A 26,520-nucleotide genomic window follows, 5' to 3' on the forward strand; every position below is an offset into this window, starting at 1 on the left:
TTTACAATAGAAATGTAAATTTTTTCCAAGCTATCACCAGCTAATGCTTAGATACCTGGATACTGTATTTTGCTACACCCCATACAGTCTGGCAGGGGTTTACAAAACTAATGTATGTGGCAGAGGGTTTACATTGGCTCATTTTGGGGGATTTGGGATTAAATACAGAGCAAGACTCACATGGACGTGACTTTGGTAGTCTCAGCCCAGATCATGTAGACATGCAACACATAACAAACGCAACACAAATTTTAGACAACTGAGCATGAGTCAACTATGGTTTGGAGAAGCCAGTAACAGGAATAAAAGATTATAGTGGCATTCATTCACAGCTGTCACAAATTCGTCCACAAAAATAAGTATATTTAAAATAACAAAGTAAAATGTTTAAAAAGGGTATGCAAGTGTTTTCAAAAGGCCTGTCGTAAAGTTCCAAACAAGCTAAGTAGTCATGGGGCAAAGGCAAATTATTGTCATGGATCAAAACTGGCTAGGAGAAAGAAAGCAAAGAGAGGGATTAAAAAGTCAATTTTTATTGTGTTGAAAGAGTTTACTAATGAAGCGCTGAAATACATATTCAGCGCCTCATTAGCATGAGGGCAGCCACGCACTTCGAAATTGACGCGGCTCGCCGCCGCGTGGCTCATCCAGATGGGTATCCTTTTCGAAAGGACCCCGCCTACTTCGAAGTCCCCTTATTCCCATCTGCTCATAGGAATAAGGGGACTTCGAAGTAGGTGGGGTCCTTTAGAAAAGGAGCCCCATCTGGACGAGCCACGCGGCGGAGAGCCGCGTCAATTTCAAAGTGCCGTGGCCGCCCGCATGCTAATGAGGTGTTGAATATGTATTTCAGCGCTTCATTAGTAAACTTCAAAATGGCCATTTGCCTGGCCATTTTGAAGTTTTGGTTTAGTGTAGACACAGACTCAGAGTTGTTTCTGAGGCTGTTGATGGCATTGCGTTCTGCATGCCTGAAGTTATGGGGTAAGCGATGCCAGTTTTCCACAATTTCTGCCTGTGCACACCAGCAGAAGCATTCTATGTATAGATCCAGTGTGCCATTTCGACCATCGGGGGAGTCCATGAGGAATTCTTTTTCTTGTACTGTAGGTGGGAGGGTACCTGTTGGTCAATGCACTGTTTCGTGTCATGTTGGAAGTATTCCTTGAGTCGTAGATGGTGAAAGATCACCACAGAAGTGTATCAAGTTTGTGGGGGTGGTGGGACAGAAAGAGAGTGCTCGAGAAAGGGCAGATTCTTCTGCTGGGATGAGTGTGTAGTTGGATAGATTGACAATATTGCTGGGTGAGTTAAGGGTACCACTATTGTAGCCCCATGTGGAAAGTAAGGAGCACAGAGAAGGGTGATGAGAATGATCCAGGAAATGGAAAAACTCTTAATATGAAGAAAGATTTAAGAGATTGGGATTGTTTACTTGAGAAAGGAGTCAGTTAAAAGGGGACATGATAAAAGCATTTAAAATAGTGTATGGTCTAGGGAAGGCAGATTGGGAACTTCTCTTCTCCCAGCCTTGTAATAATCAATAAAATGACAAGGTGGGACATTCAGAATTGATTAAAGAAAAAGTTGGGGTTTTTTCCCACAAAAAATACTATGTGGGAACATAGGACATGTTGCTGCAGGAAGTCATTACAGACAAACCCTTAAGATTCAAAAAGGGACTGGACATTATATGGATATCAGGAGTATGCAGAGTTATAATCATAAGAATAAAACTTCAGAGGGGATGTTAACCTCATGCTTCAAGGTTTAAGCCAGTCACTGACTAGTAGGGTTCAAGAGCAGATTTTCACACAACTGTTACAAGATTCTTAAACATTCATCTGAAGCATCAGGGACTAACTACTGTCAGGGAGAGCATCCCATAGCAAGTGGACCCTGCTTCTGAACCAGAAGCCAGGAGGCTGCCCCATCACCCTAGCCTGCATCCCCTGCACGTCCGCAGCCAGGCCACAGGGAGACAGCACTGGAAGGATGAGGAGGCAGCTGACAACCAGGCACTCATGGAAAATGACCAGCATGCTCTGGAAGTGACTGGTGATAGAGAGGAAGGTCTGGGCGCAGCTGGCCATCAGTCTGGACACCGTGGTACAGGCTTTGGCTGCCCACCTTGCGAGCCTGGGTTGCAGCCACTGCTCTGGCAGCCACCCCTCCAGCAGCAACCCCGCAAGGCATGGCAGAGCTGTCTCTGGCCACCCGCATCAAGCTGGCCCCGGTGCCCCCCCCCCGCACACCCTGTGGAGACTGAGCCCATGGCACCCCCACCCCACTCCTACCTCTCTGTGGTCCTGGCCCCATTGCAGCCCTGCAGGGGGCCCTGGACTTGGGGCAGAAGGGGCATCCATGGCTCCCATTCCCCCATGCTGCTGGGTGACTGAGCCTTTACCCATCCCAGCCTCCCACCAAGTTCAGTCTCCATACCCAGCCCCCTGCCTCTCCTCTGTGGACTATCCCCTGCCCCCGCCATGCACTGTATGTAGTTTGACACATTCTGTTTTGTTTTGTGAAATACACTTAGTCCCCAACAGATGTGTGTGTTGTTTCCACCCTAACCCTGAGTCCCTGGTGCATGGTGGGAGAGTGGGGAGGGAGCAGGAGGGGGTGCATTTGGTGGGAGAGCATGAGGTATGGGGGAGTGGGGATGCCTGTTGTGTGTAGTGTGGCTGGGAGGGTCAGAGCAGGCCCTGCAGGCCTGGCACAAGGCGTCCCAGATCCTGACCCCATCCCTCTGGGTCTGGCAGTACAGGACAGCAGGCAGCTGTTCATACCTGGCAAGGGCTCTCGCCATGCCCACACAAGACTGTGGAGGGCACAGCATGCAGCAACCACCATGGGGATGTTTGGGAGGCTGACATCCAGCCTCGTGAGGAGGCTATAAAACCTCCCCTTCACCCTCCCAAATTCCCACTCTACTGTGCCCTTGGCATGGTTGAGACAGCCACTGAAAGTGTCCTGGGCCAGCGTGGTGCATTCAGTACAATGCCGCATGAGCTATGGGTACAGCGGGTATGCGACATCAGCCATGATGCAGGAGGGCATCATATGTCCCCAAGCAGGAGCTCCCATGGGGGGGACATACATGCCCCCCTGCCTCCACCATCCCAACCACAGATTCTGGAACACCCGGGCATCATGGGCCCTGTCCAGCCACCCCATGTATATGTACAGGAAATGGCCCCTTGCATCCACCAGGGCCTGGAGTACCACCAAGTGGTATCCCTTCCTGTTAATGTAGGCACCCCCACTGTGGTCCGGAGCCCAGATCGCCACATGCGTCCCATCCAGGGCTCTGAAACAATTGGGGAACCTCAGCTCTGCGAACCCAGCAAGGGTGGTGTCCAGATCCCTGAGGGTAACGATGCATTGCAGGAGCACTGTACTGATGGCTCAGATGACCTGCAGGGGTGGAAGAATGAGACATCCATGAATGCCAGACTGGGAGGCCCCCTGTTCTCCTGCCCTCACCCCACCAGGGGCCCCTTCCCCAGGGTGGGTCCGTGGTGGGGGCCAGATTTACATCTGTTAGCACCACTATGATGGTGGCCTTGCCGACTCCAAATTGGTGGCCGATGGACTGGTGGCTTTGAGGGGTAGCTAGCCTCCACAGTGCAATGGCCACTCTCTTCTGCACTGGATGCGCTGGCCGCATCGGGGTGTCCTGGTGCTGGAGGACTGGGAAGAGCCAGTGGCAGAGGTCCTCGAATATTTGGCAGGTCATCATGAAGTTCCTCAGCCACCGCTTGTCATCCCAATCCTCCAGCACCAGCCAGTCCCACCACGTGGTGCTGGTGGCAAGAGCTCACCAGCACCGGATCGGGGGGCCTGGGGAAGGTGCAGCAGAGCTGTGGCCAGGACCTGGAGGCTGGGTCCCATGTGGGCAACCCAGCTGCGCCGCTAGAATAGCATGGCGACCAGCATGGTCAGCAGGCTGGCCAGGGTGGAGAGGAGGTCATCCTCAGAAAGCATCTGGGTAGGCATGTTGGGCAGCTCTTCTCCCCAGCATGTGGTCTGCCCTGCTGTGTGCAGCCTGGCAGCCTTGAGCATGTGCAGGGTGAGGGTTCTAGGAGTGGCCCTTTGAGGGGTCAGCTGGCTGCAAACCTGGAAGGGCTTGTCAGGCATGCCACCTCCTGCCTGCATCATTTCCTGGCCCCTTACTTCAAAATAGGGGCTATTGTGTGTAGACGCTTTACTTCGAAGTAGAGGGAGCCTACTTCAAAGTAAGCAGAGGTGCTTTTTTGTGTGTAGATGTATTTGTGTTGTACTTCGAAGTAAGCAACTTTGAAGCTATTCTGTAGTGTAGACGTAGCCCAGGTGCAGCTCTTCATTAGTGCCACACTAATGAAAACATATTAAACTGGTTCAGAATGCTACTTTTAAATTTTTTCCAATTTTACTAAATAGATGCACTTTACTGAATGAACAGCGTATTCATTAAGCATGGTGTCAACTCCTTACATAAACCCCATTTGCTCTACAGACTCCATACTACTCCCTACTTGGGAAAAACTTCCATAGACCTAATAGGGTGTTGATTTTGGTGGAAACCTTACCTAGATTAAGTGCTGGAAATCATTGTTTATGCTACATGTTCACTGTGACATTTTAGCAACAACAAAAAAAAACAGTATTATATTTCTCCTGTAAGACATTTTTTTTTTAACAGACTAGTTCAGTTTTATTTACAAATTGGAAGCAAAACAGCTGGTGCTCTCTGCAACAAACCAAGAGCCAGGAATGAAGGTAATGTCCCTTTTCATTTGAAACCATCTTTTAGCGGTGTTTTTCTACAGTGAATGTATTTTGCAGAATTAATAACTTCATTTCATAGTTAATACAAATCAACCAGCTTGCCCCCTCTTATGAAAAATACATAAATAATTTGAATAAAAAACAAGCAATCTACTCCTATATTTTTATATACTGTTTACCTCCAAGCCACACAAACTTGATGTTAATTTTATTATATGTATTCACCTCTTGAATACAGAATTATGAAACTGAATCTGAAGAAAGTATTATTTAGGACAAAGAAATAAATCTTTTTCTGCTGCTTATACCCTTATTTTTGTAGTGTCCCTATGTTGTTTTCTTAGCGGGAAGTTCTGGGCTTTGTAATAATAAGGAAGTAACTCAGGGGTAAATCCTCATTTAGTGTAAATTTATGTAATTCTGCTGAAGACACTAGAACTGTGACAGTTTATGCCAGTTGAGGATCTGGCCCTATATGTTTATTATGTAAGGGCAGCTGGGAACATTATATAGTTTTTATTAGCATTACATCATAATGAACTCAGCTTCCAATGAAACGTAAAATACATTGGTAATCAGTGTTTTAAAAGCTAGTTTGTTGTGCATTGTTACAACCCTGTGCTGCCAGCTTAGCTGCGTGTGAAGTAGGGAGAGTGATAGCTGCTGTGTTATGAGAATGCTGTTTAAAAAAACACACTGAACGTGAATCAAAATTAATTGTGTGTGTATTTCCTGTGCGCTTTCTAATTTTCCTCCCAGAGTGTAACAACAGGACACAATGTGATTTGTCAGTTGCTTCTACAACAGTTTGAAAGTATGTCTAGGCTTATGTAGATGACTGTGTACCAGTTCCAAGTGTAAATTGTATATGAGTTCAAATAATATGCACTTTAGCAAATTACCTCTGCATGGTTCTGTACTCAGTACCAGGATAAACCTCAATTCATATAGGGATGCTGTCAGCACCACGGGGATGTTGCCTGACAGGACAGGTAAAGAAACAAATAACATCTTTTCTGCATCGTTTGACAAACTTGATGTACAAAAGATCCTACTCCCCATGTGATCTGCATCCCACAGACACTTCTCAGACTTAGTGTAATACTGGCAGTTTAAATGTAAATCTCCAGATCTTTGCACAACATTCTGAAACAATGAAAATACAGATTCTGGCATGGTCACGGTAGGGTATAATTTTCATAACTGGTTTTAAAATCAGAATATCCTATTTTTATTTGGGCAGTGCCAAAATAAAGGCAGAAGGATGGTCCAATGCTTAGGACACTTGGTTAGGCTGTATGTTCAAGTCCCAGTCCTGTGGACTTCCTGTGTGACCTTGAGAAAGTCATTTAGCCTCTCTCTGCCTCAGTCCCCTATTGGTAAAATGGAGCTAATAATACTGTTCTGAAGATATATTAAGGCTAAGATTTAGTTAGGACTTTTTTGGTAACAGTCATGGACAGATTATGGCTAATAAATAAAAATTCATAGTCTGTGACCTGTCCATGACTTTTATGCCCCTGACTAAAGGTATACTTCTGGCACTTGGCTTCTCCTAGGCCCCATTCTCTGGGAGGCCCTGCTCCAGTGCTGGGTGCTGACTGCCCTGAACTGCTGCTCCATAAGAACCATTCTCTGGATGTCCTTGGGTCTCTCTGGGGCGACTAGTGTAGCTGCCCCAGAACCAATGATGCTTGGGCACTCCTTGGACCAAGCACACTGGCTGCTGCTCAGGTAATCCTTGGAGCCAGCTTACTGGGACCTCCCACACAGCAGGTAGTGCAGCTGGCACAGGGGAAATAACAAGGAGTTAGCCCCAGGTTGTTCTGGCAGCAGCCAGTCCAATTGTCCATGGGATGTTCAGGCAGACCTGGAGTCAGCTGCACCAGCCACTGCAGAAGTCACAGAATCCTTGACTTCCCGCAACCTTAAAGAGAGAATTGTAGCCTTAAGATTAACACGTTAGAAGTAGTGATCTAACTATAAGAAAGTTACCTTATTATCATATTAATATGCAAAGCATGACCCCAGTTGAAAGTCAAGCTAAAAGTGTTTGTTAACATTGGGGCTTGAGTCAGATCTCATTTAGACAGTATAATTTATTTGCTAAGTAGCTAAAGAGAGTGAGAAAATTAGAATAAAATAACAGTGGAGGAAGGGCTTGATTCTCCCTTTATATCTGAATCAAGGCTAAGTCCACTGAATTAAATGGAATTCCCCAGTTTAATTTGCAGGTAAGTGGAAGGAGAAGCAAGATAAGTGAGTTCATTACACAGGAGAGTCTCTTTTACCTCACACTCCATTTTGACACCATTGATGTCAGTGAATTTCCTGATTTATGCCAGCATAATGAGCTCAAAATCAGGACCAGAGCTTCATTTTATACATCACATTCACAGTGCTTGAGTCTCCTCTCATTTACAGTGGTGTAAGTCAAAAGTAAATCCACTGACCTCAATGGCCTGTAAAACTATGAGAGAAGACTCAAACCCGTAGTATCTTACTGGTGTTTCTTCCATTATCTTATATGATGGATGATCCCAGCCATTGTTCCCTCTAATTTTTTCCATCCATAGGCAGAATAAGTTCTTTTGTATGCATTGAGGGATGTGTGAATATGCATCACCAACAGAAACACATGCTGCCAGCTGGGGGTGGCTGTGGGCCCTTTGATAATGATTTCTGTTCTCCACAGCTCTACTAAATCTAAGATAATGGAGATAATACAACTTTTAAGGAGGTAGTGTATATATAGTAAGGGCTAGATGATAAGAGCAATCTTTAGAAAGGCCTAGGTTCACAGCCTGCAAAAATCCTCTTAGTGACCCCAACAAGCTGCAAGGATTCATTATACGACATAAATATTAAATATAATAAAAGATGGTGAGTCAAATTCTTCCCACAGTTTCAGTGGTACAATCTCTCTAGCTCTGGTGGGGCTGTAACTGCACAGCCACAGGGAGACTCTGCCTTTGATAGCAAGCAACATACCAGTAATCCTGACAACAATAATAATGTCCTCTCTTCACAAAAACACATATGCTACATGAAAATAACAAGCCATTTGTCCATGTCATATAGTGTACAGGATAACGTGGATTTGGCTGAGTAAGGATCAAAGGATTGGCCTTATTTTTTTTTCTGTGTGGTTTAAGTAAATGACTTTGTTCATTTTTGATACAGGGCTCGTAGTTCAATACACAAATAACAATGGGATAACCTGGCATTTGCTGCGAGAGCTGGATTTCATGTCTTACTTAGAACCACAGATTGTTTCAATAGAACTGCCTCGTGAAGCTAAAACAGCTGCAACTGCTTTCCGATGGTGGCAACCCCAACATGGTACATAATGTTTTACTAAAAATATGATAAGCAGCTTTCCAAAGAACAAACATCCAGTCTTCCAGTGCATGGAAATAAGGTTAAGGCCATGAAAATTTTAATTTAGGAAAAACAAGCCAAAAATGTATTATGCCTCTTCAGCCACAACGTCACAGATTTGCTCTTAGGCTCTTCATAGTTTACTGCTAAATAGGGCTTTTCTCAGTCATATATTATTTTTGTTGTTATTGTTTATACAGCACCATAAACATACATGGTGCTTTACAGAGTGAATATTGGCAGTGTTCCAGCAGCAAACTGTTCACAATCTAAGTTAAAATCAAACTTTATGATTGACAAGAGACAAGGGAATGAGAAAACGAGGGGATGGGCCAAGTAAATTTATAGGATGGCTTAGCCTTATTTATCATCTTTGTGTATGTTTTGCCTGCAATTTATAAGATAAAGGTGGTTGTCATTCTTTTCTTCTTCTGCTTCTCAGTTAGATAGCATTAATGTGGGAGGAGGTGGTACGGGAGGACATCTAATGTGAGAGTGTAAAGGGAAATGGATTGATGGGTTTGTTGAGCTGGGTTCAGGCAAGAGGAGAGCTGAGAAGAGTATGGAAAAGCTGAGGAACAACTCCATGAATATCATCTGCACCAGGGGGTTTTCAACCTTTTCCTACCACGTCTCCCTTTTCCAGACCAGAACTCGCATCTTAGCTAGTCAGGACCCCCTTCCAATTTAACCAGAGAAAGGGCAGGTTGAGAAGCCCACTCTGCATAACAAAGGCTCAGGGAGTACTTTATTTAAAAATAGGAAAAAATCATAATGGCATTAATATTCCATATTGAAAAATAAATGGGGGAGGCATATCTGTGTTTTTCAGAATTAGAGCCACCAATTGATGGTGGATTGTACCTTGAGTACCTTCCAGATATGGTTATTCAGATTTTAATTGCTTCAACTCTATCCTCACAAGAAGCTAGTATTTGAATTGTCAGACGGTTTAGCTACTCTAATTGCATAGTGGAGACATGATTAAATATCTGCTGGGGCTTCACTAACTTTGTCTTTCTGTCTGTAGGTAAACACTCAGCACAGTGGGCCTTGGATGATGTACTTATAGGAATGAATGACAGCTCTCAAACTGGTTTTCAAGATAAATTTGATGGCTCTGTGGATTTACAGGCAAACTGGTACAGGATCCAAGGAGGTCAAGTAGAAATTGACTGCCTCTCTATGGATACAGCTCTGATATTCACTGAAGATATTGGTACGTGTCCTCAAAGGAAGGTCTGAAGAGACCTATTTTTTTTGATCTACAGGTAGTTTATATCTTTCTAAAATCCATTTTGAAAAATGGGGGTTAGCTTTATAATAATCTGTTGAGATAAGGAGAAATGCTTTCATACTATAAAGTTGAAAGTGCTGACTTGATTACAAGGCAAAACAAACTTCACATACTGTTGGAAATATTTTTGTTCTTTTTTTAGGAAAACCTCGTTATGCTGAGACTTGGGATTTCCATGTATCAGCCTCCACTTTCCTGCAATTTGAGTTAAGCATGGGTTGCAGCAAGCCATTCAGCAGTTCCCATGGCATTCACTTACAGTATTCCTTAAACAATGGGAGAGACTGGCACCTGGTGACTGAAGAGTGTGTTCCTCCAAGCATAGGTTGTCAACATTACACTGAGAGTTCGATTTACAGATCAGAAAGATTCCAGAATTGGAGGCGAATTACTGTCTACCTTCCACTTGCAACCATGTGAGAATTATTGTGTTAGCTGTATATCAAAATACTAGGGGTTTCTGAACTAATCCAGACAAATACCACTCATCTTGGGAATCTTTTAATATTTTAGTTAGAAGGATGACCACTTATCATGGATGTAGCCAAGTTTCCCATGGTGCCATAGTTTGTTTACAGCCACCAGTCCTGACTCTCAATGTTCTGTGCTGATATTTAGCTCTAATTTACCCCTAATGTTTTGTAGAGCCCAGTAAGCAGTGGAAGTGTTGGTAATGTGCTAAGCAATATTTACCTCCTGTGGTCTGGCAAATTCTCTCATTCAGCACTAGTCAAGTCCTGAGTGTGCCAGACTATGAATATTCAACCTGTATCAAATTTAGCTAAGGGAATTCTTGAGCCTTGTCTATGACCAAACCATAATAAGGGCTGTAAATCCATTACAGAGTTTTAAAGATGCACCAAATGAAGAGTAAAAAATTAATGCAGTCACACATATTGGAAGAAAAAACACCTTAAAATAAGGGCATGCCATGTTCACAGATAGGTACAATGCTGTTTCAGACCAAGATTTATGCACTTAAACTTTTTATAGTCATAGGACTTCACCTCTCCCGCCTTCATCATATTTAATTAAATCATCACCATATCAGTATAAATTTGATAACAGTTGTATGTTACATAGCATAACCACGTAACACCCAATACGGCAGAATTAATCATGACATAGCAAATCAGAATGTGCTGCTGCTCAGCCTGCCAACCTCAGCCTCTCTGATTGAGAATAAAATTCCATTTTTAGGAAGAATTACGGTCCCTGCTCTTTAATGTGCACACGATAAGTTGTGACCAAATATGATTGATGTGCTGAGGTCTGCTTTCTGAATAAACCTGTTGTCCAAGATAGGAAGAGTACTAAACTGTGTAATGCTAACTATTATCACACTACAGTAACCCCTCAGTTTAATGGACTAATAAGGGAGAAGGGGCATTCACTAATGCCAAAAGTCTGCTAAATCTGAATCTGCAGGACTGGAGGCAACTTGCAAGATGCACTAAGGAGTACTCTGTCTGAGACTGCTCCAGCGGCTACTCCAGTCCCAGTGGCCCCAGTGACTCCTGTGGCCTCAGCCATGGCGGCAGCCCCAGCCGCTCCAGTGGCCCTGGCAGCAACTCTGGCCCCCATACCCTGGCCATTGTGACAGTTCCAGAAGCTCCTCTGGTTCCGGTGGTGCCAGTCACTCCTGTGGCAGCCCCAGCCATGGTGACAGCTCCTCCAGATCCAGAGGCTCCAGTAGCTCTGGTGAGTCACCAGCATTTATCTGGAGGGACTGGCACTGGCCCCAGTGACCCCAGCCACTGTGGCAGCCCTGGTGGCTCCTCCAACCCTGGTGGTCCCAGCCACTGCAGTGGCCATGGTGGCTCCAGCTGCTCCCTGTGGTGGCTCCAGCGGCAGCTCCAGTGGCTCTGGTGAGTCGTCGACATTTTTTGGGCAGGGGGCTGGTGGACAGCGTCTGTTATTTCCAAAGTCCATTAAATCAGGGTCCGTTAAACCAAAGGTTTCCTATAATGTTAAGAATACTCAGTTACACAGCTCCATGCTTTACCTTGCCTATACCCTCTACAAGTACTAACTGACTAAGGCCATGTCTGTGCTAGGGAAAGTAAGTTGACCACAGATGTGCAATTCTACCTACAGCAATTGCATAGCTAAAAGTGACATATCTGTGCTTGGCTAACTTGGCTGTCCATAGTGGAGAAGGTCAATGAGAGAGTTTATCCCATTGACCTCCCTTATTCCTTGGTACTCGAGATTATAGTGGTCGGCTGCAACCTCTGAGAGGTCAATTTCTTGCATCCATAATAGATAATACTGCATGATAAGCAACAGTTATAGACATCTGTCTATCTATCTATCTATAAAAAATCAGTTCCTTCCTCCCTACATGACACTGGACAAGTTCTTTCATGTGCATTCTTATTCTAATGAAATTATGATTTTCTAAAACCCTGGTAACTATACACAGGAGCGAATCCTACTTCTGTTTCAATAGACACAGGATAGAATACTCTGAATCCTGAATTTTAGCCCGACATACCATATTTTATAACAAATTAATTAATGGAGATAAACTGCTAGCTGCATTGAAAGGTTGTTTGTGTGTGGGAGAAGCTATTGATTACTAATGTATTAAATGCTTCTTTCCCAACCACATTGTGTTACACAGTGCACACATCTGAACTGCGAATCTAAGCAATGAATTCAGCATCAGAAATGTCCCATTGCAGACAAAGTACTATGTGTACAGTACTGAAAACTGGAGACTCAGACAGATATTGAAGGGAAGTAGACACAATAATCCTACAATCCTTAATCAGTTTCTTCATACACTCTACTATGATTAGACTTAAAGACAGGTTTAATTTCAGCTGGAATACATTTAAAATATTTCTTCTGCCTTTCCCAGGTAGAATGCTGTTTTTCAAACTGAGCTATGTTTATTCTGTTTTTCTAGTTCTCCCCGAACACGTTTCAGATGGATTCAGTATGATTACACTCCTGGAGCAGATTCTTGGGCTATTGATAATGTAGTCTTAGCTACAGGATGTCCCTGGATGTGCTCAGGTCATGGAATCTGTGACTCAGGCCACTGTGTGTAAGTAGACAAACTTGACATCTTGTGCAGTTTTCATAGTAAAATTGTGTTTTTATTATCCCAGATAGATAATTCCTTTTTCCCACCATGTTGTCAGGTGTGACAGAGGCTTTGGAGGGCCTTACTGTGTCCCTATTGCTCCGCTGCCTTCTGTTCTGAAAGATGACTTCAATGGTAACTTGCATCCTGATCTTTGGCCTGAAGTCTACGGTGCTGAGAGGGGAAACCTGAACAGTGACACAGTCAAATCTGGAACAGCTCTCATTTTTAAAGGGGTTAGATATTATTTAAATTCAAACATTTAATAAAATAGCAATACTCTTAATAATAGCTGGTATATTTTCCTTTCTTTGTTTTCTGCAAATGATTATATTAATTATTACAAACAAGAGATTATTCTTCAGATTTGATATTATTTTCCAGTCTGAATTAGTCATTGTGTTAGTGCATTTCCTTTTTTGAGCATAGAACATATTATTGTTCCAATTACAGGTTGAACCTCTCTAATCCAGAACTCTCTCACCCGACAACATCTGTAATCTGGCATGATTTTAGTTAGCTGGACAACCATTTACATGGGTGTGGCCGAGTTTCCTGTGGTCCCATAAAGTTTGTTTTACAGCCATCAGTCCTGACTCTCAGTGTTCTATGCTGTTATTTACCTGCAACTTACCCTTAAAGAGCTCAGTAAACAGTGAAATTGCTGGTAATGTGCTAGAAAATATTGACCTCCCGTGGTCAAGCAAATTCTCTCGTCCGGCACCGGTGAGATTATACAAGTGTCAGACGAGAGAGGTTCAACCTGTACTACTTTAGCTTCTGCTGTCATTTCTAACAAAGCTAAAAAATGCAAATAAAAACTATGCAACTGATATTTTTCTGGGCCAATTATGAGGCTTGGACACACAACTCACATAATGACTTGGAAAAATCTCGGTTAAAGGGAGTTGTGTGCCCAAACCTCATAATTGGCTTGGAAAAATAAATGGGAGTTGTGTGTCTAAATCCCCCATCTAAATAATCCACTTCATACAACCCTCAACCCACATGGCTATTTAAAAATTTTGCATGAAGTGGACTATTTAGCATTATTTTGTATGTATTTGTGTGCATGTGCATGTGTGTGTAGAGGGGGAGAAAAGAGTACTTTGAAAAAACTAAAGAACGTCATAAATATGAAGCTTAGTTTATATGTATATTTTGACAAAGCTCCTTATCAACCTTGGTGGGCTCCTTCCTTTAAGCAGACTGCTCACCCTAGAGGCTAACATTAGCCTTCAGTTTCCCCAGTGGCACAAACATGCCGTTTACTTAGCCATCTGCATCATTGGCTAGCATGGGAGAAGTGGAGAACAATCCACATAAACTCTGCTGCCCATCCTAATGGGTTGGGAACAGGCCAGACCCCTTTCCAAAGTAGTCCTTCCTCTCTTGTGTGTCTCACTATCTAGATCAACTCTCAAGTGGCAAACAGACAGTTAGGCAATGGAGGGAAACCAGGCCCACCATCTACTCTAGGTTACAGCACAAGGATCCTATGGATTGCAGCAGTTTACAGTGCCTCCTGAGTCTGCTATGATTCCCTACGACACTTCATAGTCCTTCACCACTGCCTCTTTATCTTCACCACAGGACCTTACCTGATAGCGTTTGTACTCCCAGTCCTCCAACAGTGCCCTTCTTACTCCAGCTCCTTGCATGCTGTGAAATAACTGGAGGGAATCTGGTTCTTAATTAGCTTCAAATGTCCTCATTAACCAGTCTTAATTGATTCTAACAAGTTCGTAATTAACTCCAGCTGTCTTAATTGGCCTGCTGCCTTAATTGATTCCATCAAGTTCTTGATCGACTACAGGTGATTTGAGTGCTCTGGAGCTGATCCTATTCTCTTACCCTGGGAAAAGAGAGAGACACTGTTTAATCTGAGGTTAATGTTCTTCTCTTCTATCACTCTCCTGTAACCAGTTTGTACTCAATCTTAGTCCTGTGGCCCACTGAAGATATCAGTTGTTGAACTGAACTGGAGTTGTGAGTACAAGCATGTACCTAGCACAGTTCACCCAGTCCTGAAACCTGCCCCTCCTGTGATGTGAGGGAGACCCTATCGCATGTCTATCTTGAGTGTGCCGGGTTTCAGATCCTCTTCTGGCTCCTCTAGAATGTCTTATAGAGGTTCTCCCTGTGCGTCTCCCCTCACTTATTTGTTTGCACAAGCACTCTAGTTTTGAGCTGATATACAACCCTTTTTCAGTTAGTGTGCAAATCCACAGCTATGTTGTCAAACCATTAGTTCAGTTCTTCTAAAAAATGAAGTGTAAATATTCATTTAGGTGTATCAATTAAATCATTAAAAATATTTCTTTATACAACTTCCATTCCAGTTAACCAACTTCAGATTACCTAAATCATGGCAAGAATATTAACTATCCTAAACCTGGACTGGTCCTTCTTGAAGAAATACCTGTGGGGAAGGGTCCCTGGAAAACAAAAAACTCTGTGAGGAACCCCATGCAGAGACTATATTTGCCAGATCCCTGCCATACGTAATGGTTCTGACCCCCAGATTCACACAAAGTTAGGGCCATCCACTTAGGGCTTGTCTACATGAACAGTTAGTTCACAACTGTTTAGGGTGTGACTCCACCTTAAGCTAGCCTACCAGGGACTAACTGTCCATGTGGATCCTGCTGACACACATTAATTGTACGTTTACGTGCTTTGGTCTAGTCCCATTTAAAAAGTTTGTGTAAAAATATTTATCTCCTTTGTAAAGCACTTTGGGAGGTATATAAAAGTTTAATGGTGCTGACAATGTTGTTCTTGTTGATAATACACCAGTATTCCCTCAAAGCTTCAGCAAATAGTCAACATTAAGTATTATAGCAGTTCAACAAAAGGACCTAAGAGAGACTATGTATTCAAATTAGAACAGGTGCACAGATAGACTAACAAGATCACTAGGGGAGTGGAGACAAAAAGAGCCTGGATTGTTTAACACCCCCACCTTGGCCCACCTCACTTCCCACCACTCCCATTGGCCAGGAACGGTGAAGTGCAGCCTCTGGGAGCTGTGGAAGCCATGGCTACAGATGGTCAATGACAGCAAAATGTCTCGTGGCCCATTGGCAAATTACCTTGCCAGGCCAAGAGCCACAGGTTGCCAACCCCTTCCATAGAGGAAGGGATTAAATCAACTACAGATGAGTGGGTCAGGGAAATAGTGGTCCAGAGCTCGGCACTTTCCATTTTTCTTCCAGTCATCCAGCTCCCATATACCCAGAAAACACAGTCTGATCCAAAATAAAATATCTCATCTTCTTGGGTATGGGAGTGAAAGAGAGTGTTCCCTCTGAAGAAAGGTTATCTGGGCTCTGCTCCATCTTCGCTGCACAGAAGCATGTGTATCAGAGCCATTCTTGAAATGTGGATGAAGAAGATGAAGTTTTGGATCTATACCCTGGCCTCTACATTTTCATTCCTGTACTAGGGAAGTGCTTGATTTCAGTAGTTATAATGAAAATATTTCCATATCCTCGTTGGATGGTGCCACTGCAAACTTGCAAGGTTCACCTACAGCAGAAAATATGATCAGTACCAAACATTCCCATTTGGCCTGTCCTCAGCCCCAGGAGTTTTCACAAAGATGGTGGTGATAATACCCAGACGCAGATCTGAAGGAACTTACAAGCAAATGTACCTGGATGACATAGCAATCAGAGCCCCATCAGAATCAGCAGCATGCAGGGCCACCTCAGACACCGAATCTCCTTCAGAAACATGGCTTCTTCATCTCTGGTTTCATGCAGGAATTTATTTTCTTGCTCCAGAGCTACAGGAGGCCCATCCTCATACTATGCCTCCAATTCCTAGGACTATCCTATGTCCTGGGTGGGGATCACTTCATGGGCATAGTCACACATCAGACATTTTTAAGCCTTCATAATGACATCAAATATCAAAAGGTTCTGATGGTGTTCCATTCCTAATATTGGTGGCCGGTTCAAGACAATGCCCACAAAGGCATGCCCATATCCCTTCCAGATTCTTTACTCCTCACTGTCGCTGCTCACTTGAAGACCTAAACATAAACAGTTCACAACCTGTGCAGCCAGGAGCAAAGGGCTCACAGGATAAGCCATCTATAGCTGAAAGTAGTCAATCTAGCTCTTCAGATGTCCCAGCCTGCCCAGAAGGGGATCAGTACTCTGTTTCAATGAGACAGTACAGCTATGGTTGCATATTTAAACAACCTGCAATTCAGCACTAAATACAGAAACAGCGTAAATAATGAGGTGGTCAGAACAGTGCCTCCTTTCTCTGGGAGAGATTCATATCAAGGGGGACCTGAACCACCAGGCAAACTGGGTCAGCAGGTAGAGGGTCAACAACTCCTGAGTAGAACCTGAATCAGGAGGTTTTCAATCTCATCGTTTGGAGTAGCAACCTCTCTTCAACCTGCCTGTTCTTGAATTGTACAATCTCAGAGGCCAAAAAGCTTAATAGTGGAGGCAGACCCTACGCACATAGGGATAGGTGCCGTATCACACAACTAGCTAACAGGCCTACTCCATGTATTTCCACCTTTTCCATTTCAGGGGCGGTGGTCCAGAAATAAAAAGAGAACAGGTAATGGTAAATAGTAATAACTCCTTGTCCAGACCCAATACAACTACCTGCCTATTGAGAGGGAAGATCTATAAAGTCTTGATCTATACCCTGAAGTTATTAAAGTATTGCTTTAATCTAGGAGAATATCAGCACTAAAAGCATACTCTTCTGTCTGGCCCACCCTTTACTGATCTCCTCACATTGTGCCGTTTAAATTGAAATCACATTAAATGTTACTACAAAAAAGTTCAAGCTCAGTGTAAAATCTCTTTAAAATACTCATAAAACAGGTATAATAATGCAGATTGCATAATGCAGCATACTGTCAAGTGTTAGATGTTTCTGAAAAAAGGTATACATGAATTCTGGGGAGAAAATAGTTTTATCAGTTCAGATTCTCGATTTTTAAATAAGCCTTTACAATCCCTGTTTGAAACTATGTAGCAAGATTGAAATATAAACACGCCCACATGAAATATGGGAAACATTAATTGTGTATATTCTGTATTTACAGGAAGGACTGAGAATTCTTGTTTCAAGAGATCTAGATTGTACAAATACTATATACATCCAGTTTTCATTAAAATTTATAGCAAAAGGTAAGTCAAATCTTTTCTTTGCATTTTTCAGTAGCTTTCCTCATATATTGCTACAGATAAGTAGATAGGTTTAAATTTACAAAATTAATGTAAATAGATATTTGTTTATGCTAAATAATATTGAAATCTCTATGGAATTTTTATCGTGCTCATCTTACTACTAAGTAGGTTCACCACACTTATTCTATCTAAGAAGTATCAAACTAATAGTAGTTGTGCTGTTATCTTGACTCTTGTTAAAGCTGCCACTCATTCTGTTTCTGCTTCCTTTTATCCAGGAGTTTATAATTTGGCCTTAAAATGATATCCCAGTCCTAGCTTACGTCATACATAATATCTACCTAAAAACTTGTGCTGTCCAGAAAAAAGCCATTTTTGAGTAACCCGTACAAGCATAAATTTAAAGATTTTTGGAATTTCATAAGTTAGAATTATTTGAAATGTTTTTAGTAATTGATGAATTAATTAAATGGTCTCTATTCTGGATGATTTAGAATTGGTAGCCATGTATGGAGACTTCACATTCTGGTCCCTGATGAAAATATAACCCAATCTGACAGATATTAAAAGTTACTAACCATCTGACTTCCAAGAAGACATAACATAAATGAGCATAGTAATTATGATTAATATGTGAAGAATAATCCATGTCCATTAGAGATAACAAGCTAGAAACAGTTTATCCAATATATGTATGCCAAAGCTGCTGATGCACTCTGAGCCTCATTTCCAAATAACCAGACTTTTTCTAGTATGTGTCATAATTTTATTATGAAAAGGAAGTATGTGTGTATGGACCACCAGTTCTGCATGAATAACTTCAGTGGAGCTCATACAAGCATGCAGGTCCACTTGCATAGGGCTTACATCTCTGCAGTTCTATGGCATTCTAACTTCCTATTAATTGAAATGGGATTTACCTACAATGAGGGGTTGCACAGTTGCTCTCATGTTACTTGATTCTTTACCAAAGAACAAAAGCCAAAATATTCAGAACCACATTGGTTATTTTTAAACAAAAGTCTTATATCAATTTCTATTTGGGCATTTAAAAAAAAAGTCGTGTGGATTCTACTTGGATCTATTCCAGTCTGACATTGTATATTATAATTTGGCTACTTGCTGATCTTATTAAATTGCCTTTGTGGAAATAAAAGGAAAATGATTATGAACTTGCCCAACTAGCAGAGATTAAAAGCAAAATCTTAACTATTGACTTTGGGTTTTTTTCAAAGTTCTCCCTTCAAATATAATAACAACAAAAGATACAACATTACCAAAGTGCTTGAAAACGCAGCTCAGCCTACTCGGCATTCCAATAAGCATGTATACTCAAGACATTGTGGGTCGAATTCTGAAGCAGGCTTGTAGACTCCCTATGAAGTTTACTTTTGGAGCAAGGTGATACTCAGCATTAGTAAGGGTTTTAGACCGTGGCCCTATATTACTAACTAGGTATTACAGGGAGTATTTTAACCTCTGAAACATAGAACAAAAAACCCCGGTAATAATGGGAAATTTCAGCTGTGCTCACATGGACTAGGAATGTATCACTCCAGGATGGGATGTAGAGAACATTGCTAGGAATTATTCATGATTGCTTCTTGGAGCACCTTATCCTGGAACCCACAAGGGGAAAGGCATAGAATCTGGTCCAAGAGGTGAACGTAGCGGAACCACTATGTGACCACAATGTAATTGAATTTAACATCCTTGTAGGGAAATGGGGGAAATTCCAAAGAAAGCAATCACTGTAGCATTTAACTTCAAAAAGGGGAAGTACACAAAAATAAGGTTAGTAAAATAGAAATTAGAGGGAACAGTCCCACCACCATCTCTCTAAACAACAGAGTAAAAGAAGCAGTTAGAGAAAAAAATTAGAAGCTAAATCTTAGTGGCTTTATCTACACTAGCAAGTTCTTTTGAAAGGTAGCTTTCTTGCAAGATCATGTGGAACATCTACACACAAAAAGTGTTCTTTCGAAAGTAAATCGAAAGAGTGTGGTGCTCCTTTCTAAATCACTCTTTCTTTCCCATTTCAGGAAGAGAGACCCCTTTTGAAAGCTTCTTTCAAAAGAAAACATGTAGACATCCCCCAGGCCCTTTTTTTCAAAAGAGCAGGTGTGTTGTGAACAAGACATCAGAAGTCATTCTCCCACTCTACTCTGCGCTGGTTAGGCCTCAGCTGGAGTATTGTGTCCAGTTCTGGGCACCGCAGTTCAGGAAGGATGTGGAGAAATTGGAGAGGGTCCAGAGGAGAGCAATGAGAATGATCAAAGGTCTAGAGAACATGAGCTATGAAGAAAGGCTGAAAGAATTGGGCTTGTTTAGTTTGGAAAAGAGAAGATTGAGGGGGGACATGATAGCAGTTTTCAGGTACCTAAAAGGGTGTCATAAGGCAGAGGGAGGGAACTTGTTCTTCCTTGCCTCTGAGGATAGAACAAGAGGCAATGGACTTAAATTGCAGCAGGGGAGGTTCAGGTTGGACATTAGGAAAAAGTTCCTAACTGTCAGGGTGATCAAACACTGGAACGAATTGCCAAGGGAAGTGGTAGAATCTCCATCACTGGAGATATTTAAGAAGAGGTTAGATAGATGGCTTTCAGGGATGGTCTAGAAAATGCTTGGTCCTGCCATAAGGGCAGGGGACTGGACTCGATGGCCTCTCGAGGTCCCTTCTAGTCCTACTCTTCTATGATTCTATGGGGCCTGATTTTTTGATCCCTGGCCCATTCTCTCAAAAGAGAGGGGGCTGCATGGACACTGTCTATTGAAAGAGAAGATTGCTCTTTTGATCCGCTTTTCTGTGTGTAGACCTAATCTTTCAAAAGAAGTTCTTTCAGAAGAGATCTTCTGGAAGTCCGCCGTTCAAAAGATCTCTGTACTTTAGATGTAACTAGTGAGGAAAATAGAACAAAGCATTAACTCTTTCAAGTCAAATGTAAAATGATTGAGCATGTGGAACAGCCTCCCTCTGAGGAAAGATTATGAAGACTGGAACTGTTCAACTTGGAAAAGACACAAATGAAAGGAGAAATGATAGATGTCTACAGTCCCTTTTTTGTAGTGAAAAAAAAAATGAAGCCGATACTCAGTTGGCTCCCTGCCATCTACCCCCAGACAGTCCCATGGCTGAGGCTGCTGAGATGCCAGTACTCAGTACCGGCACAAAGAATGCACTGGATGTCTATAAAATCATTAATAATGCAGAAAAAAGGACATGTTATTTATTCCTTCCCTATAACACCAGAACCAGAGATCATCCAATGACATTAATAGGCTGCAGGTTTCAAAAATATGTAAGAGTACTTCTTCACATGATGCACAGTCACAGGATTTTGTGGAGCTCATTGTCAGAGGATGTTGTGAAGGCCAAAACAATAATTAGGTTCAAAAAAAGAATTAGATAAGTTCCTAGAAGATAGATCCATCAATGACTATTGGCCGTGGTGGCCGGTGAAACAACGTGATGCTCTGTGTGTCCTGTACCCTCTGACTGCTATAAGATGGAACTGGAAGACAAAGGGTAGACTACGCAATAAATTGCCCTGTTCCATTCACTGCCTCAGAAGACAGGATACAGGGATAGCTGGACCATTGGTTTGCCCCATTATGGTCATCCTTACATTCTTGAAGGAAGACTAGTCATATGTTTAAGGATCTGGTCTGGTAGTAAGAAGACTTGAGTCTTATTCTTGGTTCAGCCACAAAATTCCAGGACTAGACTGAAGGCATCATTATTTTTTTCATCAAGACTTATAAGTAAATACCTACAGATCAATCAATAAAGCAACTCACATAAATAACGTTGCTGACGTGAGTTCTTGTAGATTGTAAATTCTTGAAGACAAATACTGTACCATTACAAAAAATTGATTTGTTGAAAAATAGTGGTTGTTTGCTAGGGAAGGAAATTGGTTGTCCTGAAATAAAAACTGATAATGCTGAAATTGCTTTGGGTCCAAGTAGGGCCATCAGTGTTGGGGCAGGACAGCTGTCCCAGGGCCCCAATTTAAAGGCCCCCTGGCTCCAGCTTCTGCTGCTGCTGTGCTAAGCCCAGGGCAACAGAGACCCAGGCAGTGCAGAAGGGTTAGGCTGGGGAAGGTTAGTTGCGAGCTCCACCCATTTCACTCAAGGCCCCGCCCCTTCCAGGGGGCCCAGAGCTAACCCCCAGCCACGTTGCCAAACAACCCAGCAATTCTGTTAGCAGATCTTGTCCAAGTAAAGTATCTGTTATTATGTATATATCACTTATATCAGCGGGTCTTTGCCCACGACAGCTTATGCTCCAAAATATCTGTTAGTCTATAAGGTGCCAAAAGACTTCTTGTTGTTATCCATACAAATGTAACCCTTGCAGCAGTAGCATTTTCCAGAGTTCCATCCAGGTGAATGCTGAAGAGGATGCATATGTACAGTATGTCGTTTGCCTGCCAACAGTTAAAGTGGTTATATAAAAAAGATTGATGCATAGTGTAAAAATCTGTAATAAAAGTAAGGGTTGCCTAATTACATTTAATTAAAAATATATGTTTATGAAGTAATATTTCTGCAAATCAGATTATAATGAATGTAAATGTATTTATTCACTGTGCTGTAGGTACCCCAGAGAGGTCTCATTCTATTCTGCTACAACACTCCATCAACGGTGGCGTCAGTTGGCATCTAATAGATGAATTTTACTTCACTCAGTCTACTGATGTTCTCTTCATTAACGTTCCATTACCATACACTGCGCAAACCAATTCTACACGTTTTAGGCTCTGGCAACCTTACAACAGTGGTAATGATGATAAACACATGTTCCAAGTACAAATGTTTCTGAAGTTGTTTACTTTGACTAAATAATAATCAGGACTCTGAATCTTGTACAGTATTTTGTGGTAATTATATACAGGATGTGTAATACTCAAATGTCAAGTATTTTGGATTTGGATTTGCAAGACATTACAATACCATTATATTTTCACTTTTTATGAATGCAGTTTCAATAGTGCTTGTTGATGTTTTAAAATCAAAGTATTTAATTTAATATTTTGGGACTACTTGCGTAAAATGAGCAGGATTTGGTCCTTAGGGAGAGTTTAGAAATGTACTCTACAATATTAAATTTATTAAGACCTATCTTATTACTCCTAATGAGCCTGATTGTAATTTATACTAAGCATCCTTTAACATGCCTCTGGCTGTGTGGGGTTATTAGAGTAAATGAGGATCAGGCCCAATATGCCCCAGAAGGCATTAAAAGCAGAATAAGAAGAATATACTTTGTGGTTAATCTGCTAGTTAAATTGGAAAGCAATATATAAACTTCAAAATCATATAAATCCAAAGGGAGCTTGTCTGTTTCTGCTGTGTTTAACATATACATGTGTTGAAAAAGAAATAGTTCTGTGGCATCACAAAGAATTCATAGTGTGATGTCAAAGCATTCAAAAATTCTAGTTATAATTTAAACACAATAATATAATTGTCTTATCTCACGCGGTTTGATTTCTTGTTTATATACTCAGCTTTATTATTATTTACTTTTTGGAAGTAGAGAGTGATAACATGTCAGGCAAGTTTCTAGTGCACCATTGGTTAGTTTAAGTAGCTAAATGCCAATTCAGACCCAGTCCTAATAATCTTTCCCCACATCATCCACCCCCATGGCTCCATTGGCTGGGAATCACAGCCAATGGTGGGGGCTGTGCAAGGAAGTGCAGGGCAGCATGGAGCCACCTTCCCCACCTCCCAACTGCACTAAGTAGGTGCTCCAATCCCCAGTCCCTTCTGCACCCCCTATCACCCAGGCCCTGCACCCCGAGCCCATTCCTGCATTTCACCTACCACCCAGACCTTGCAGCTCCACCACACTCGTACACCCCACCCCGGCAACAACCTGCTCCCTGGCAGCCCTCTTCTGCACACTGAACCTTTCATTTTTGACCACACCCCAGAACCTAGGGAGAGCCACAAAATCTACTAGCCCTGAGCCACCAGCAGAGTAAATCCAGCCCTGGTATCTTGGGGCTGGAACATGAAGGGATTGGGGTGAATGTGTCTTTTTTTTTCTGCTTCTCAGTTGGGGGCCATGTCTGTGAGGGGTTTTTTTCTTCACAAAATATGTTCCCGCTTATGATTGATGCAGTGAGACTTGCACTCTAGTCCATAGTTTATTGTTTTCAGTCTCTACTCTAACCAGTTAATACAACACATTCTCCCTTTCTTTTTAGGCAAGAAAGAAGAAATCTGGATAATAGATGACTTCATTATTAATGGAAACAACCTAAAGAATCCTGTTATACTTCTGGATACATTCGACTTTGGTCCTAAAGAAGATAACTGGCTTTTCTACCCTGGTGGTAATATTGGCCTTTATTGTCCTTATTCGTCAAAGGGTGCACCGTACGTATTAAAAGAGTCCACCTCTCCTCAATAAACATAAAATAAATGGTCTTCAGATAAACCAAACCTAAAATACCCCTTTCATTTTTGTGGTAGGGAGGAAGATTCTGCTATGGTGTTTGTTTCAAATGAAGTTGGAGAACATTCCATTACAACAAGGGATTTGAATGTGAATGAGAACACCATAATCCAATTTGAGGTACTTATCTCCGCAGTGTAAACTTTCTGTTTTCTTTCAGGGAGGAGTTTTAATCTTTACTGATCTCATTTTGGTAGCTTTTTTTTTCTGGTTTTGCACAAATATAGAGATCTGTATAATTTCCCACAATTATTGTGGGTGTGGTTAGCTGCCTTTTATCATACAGCTATGGAAAATTTATCCCTCAAATTCTTCTGTTTTCTTACAGTTCTTTTAACTACTTCTACATATATGTTTACATTTGATGGCAGAAATGTTCTTGTCCTCAGAGTTAGAGACTCTCTACTGACCAGCTCTGAGGACGGGAAAATGATCTTCAAAATAAAATGAAAGCCTACATTGTAAATGTTGACATCTGCTCTAACTGAGTGCATCACTGGCTCCACAAGCAGAACTGGCAAGGAATAAGGGATAGCCTTTAGTCTAAGACCATAGCAATTTCCTTTCTTCTCCACATGGGCTTATCTGTACTGGCTCTAATATTGAGTCAGTGGAGCCAAAACTCTACCCATTCCCTGCTTCTGCCTGCCTGCTATCCCCCCAGCTGTAGAGGGGAGGGAGAAGACCAGAAGCTGCTCTTTGTCTACACGGTGACACACAATGGGGGTAATAACTGGTGCAGGAGCAAAGGAGTGAAGGAGGAAAGGAGCGAAGTGGACAGGGAGCTGCAGACAGGGGAGTTTAAGAGGGAGGAGAGCAAGTGAGCCTGCCGCTGAAGAAGCTACCAGGTGAGAGTGCTGATCTCTGGGTGAGTGAGCGTGTGCTTTAACTGCTGGCAATTGAACTGCCATTTTGATTCCAGGTGGGGGGAGTTTCAGTTTCAGTTCCAGTGGCAGTTGGGACTGCCTGCCTGACCTTTTGCTCCCTCGATCAGCCTTCCCCTGTGTGACTCATAGGGGGAGGGCCTGAGAGAGGCCAGCAGGCTTAAAAGCCAGAGGCAGGAGCGACCAGGGGAGTGAAGTGGACAGGGAGCTGCAGACGGGAGTTTAAGAGGGAGTTTGGGAGGGAGTGTGACAGAGAGGACTATAATGGTTAGGAAGACCCGCAGCACCTGTGCCAGCACTACTGCTGTCTCCTCCACTTGTGCCTGTAGCCAGACAGACTGCCTGACCATGGATGTTTCTACCCAGATCCCGGTGTGGTTCTGCAAGGACTGTGGCTTGCCGTTCCCACTTACTGATACCCAGGCTGAGGGGAATATTCAGTGTGAAAGGTGCCTGCTGGTGGAATCTCTCAGGTGGCAGATGGGGGAGCTACAGGAGGAGGTGGCCAGGTTGAGGAGTATCAGAGTCCATGAGCAGTTCCTGGATAGTATTCAGGTGGAGACTGCAGAGGTAACCGTCCCAGTGCACAGGACGGCTGATAAACCACTGGAGGAGGTGGACCAGGGTGGACACTGGCAGCTGGTTACTTGTCGCAGTGAGCAGTGTCCCACCCCTGCTCAGAACCCTCCCACCATGGTACTGGAAAACCGTTATGCTGTACTCGATACAGGAGACCAAGAATTACCCCATACAGAAGAGGAGAAGCCCCGTACTCCCAAGGCTGGGAAGTCTACTGCCACCCCTGCAAGAAGGAAATGTAGAATAGTAGTGGTTGGAGACTCTCTTCTGAGGGGGACGGAGGCGCCCATCTGTCGCCCTGACATTTCATCTCAGGAGGTGTGATGCCTGCCGGGGGCCCGTATCCAAGACGTTACGCAGGCACTGTCGAGGATTATCTGGCCCTCTGACTACTATCCCATGCTTCTCATCCATGTGGGCACTAATGATACTGCGAGGTGTGACACTGAGCAGGTCAAGAGTGACTTCAGGGCTCTGGGGGCATGGGTCAGGGAGTTTGGGGCACAGGTGGTATTCTTTTCAATCCTGCCTGTCAGAGGTAGGGGCCCAGGCAGAGACAGGTGTATCCTAGAGGTGAATGCTTGGTTGCATAGATGGTGTCGCCAGGAAGGCTTTGGTTTCTTTGACCATGGGATCCTTTTCCGGGAAGGACTGCTAGGCAGAGATAGCATTCACCTTTTGAAGAGGGGGATGACCATATTCGGACACAGGCTAGCTAACCTAGTGAGGAGGGCTTTAAACTAGGTTCGACGGGGGCAGGGGAGCAAAGCCTGCAGGTAAGTGGAGAGCATGGATACCTGGGAGATGAACTTGAAATGGGAGGGAGTATGGGCTACACTGGGAGTAAAAAGAGGGCCAGGGCAAAACTGGGAGGCAAG

At 43.0% G+C, this 26,520-nt stretch overlaps 1 protein-coding gene across 1 annotated transcript in view; it reads left to right on the top strand.

Annotated features, from left to right (window-relative positions):
• RELN (reelin) overlaps positions 1-26,520 on the top strand; it is a 543,431-nt gene that overhangs the window by 430,284 nt on the left and 86,627 nt on the right. Inside the window, exons 31-40 of the mRNA XM_075016845.1 lie at positions 4,685-4,761; positions 7,954-8,112; positions 9,182-9,370; positions 9,591-9,864; positions 12,363-12,503; positions 12,601-12,778; positions 17,626-17,710; positions 22,311-22,493; positions 23,929-24,100; positions 24,197-24,299. Coding sequence (XP_074872946.1) covers positions 4,685-4,761; positions 7,954-8,112; positions 9,182-9,370; positions 9,591-9,864; positions 12,363-12,503; positions 12,601-12,778; positions 17,626-17,710; positions 22,311-22,493; positions 23,929-24,100; positions 24,197-24,299 — 1,561 coding nt within the window. The remainder of the gene's footprint in view (positions 1-4,684; positions 4,762-7,953; positions 8,113-9,181; positions 9,371-9,590; positions 9,865-12,362; positions 12,504-12,600; positions 12,779-17,625; positions 17,711-22,310; positions 22,494-23,928; positions 24,101-24,196; positions 24,300-26,520) is intronic.

This window comes from Carettochelys insculpta, chromosome 1 (genome assembly GCF_033958435.1).
Source record: "Carettochelys insculpta isolate YL-2023 chromosome 1, ASM3395843v1, whole genome shotgun sequence".
Lineage (NCBI taxonomy): Eukaryota > Metazoa > Chordata > Testudines > Carettochelyidae > Carettochelys > Carettochelys insculpta.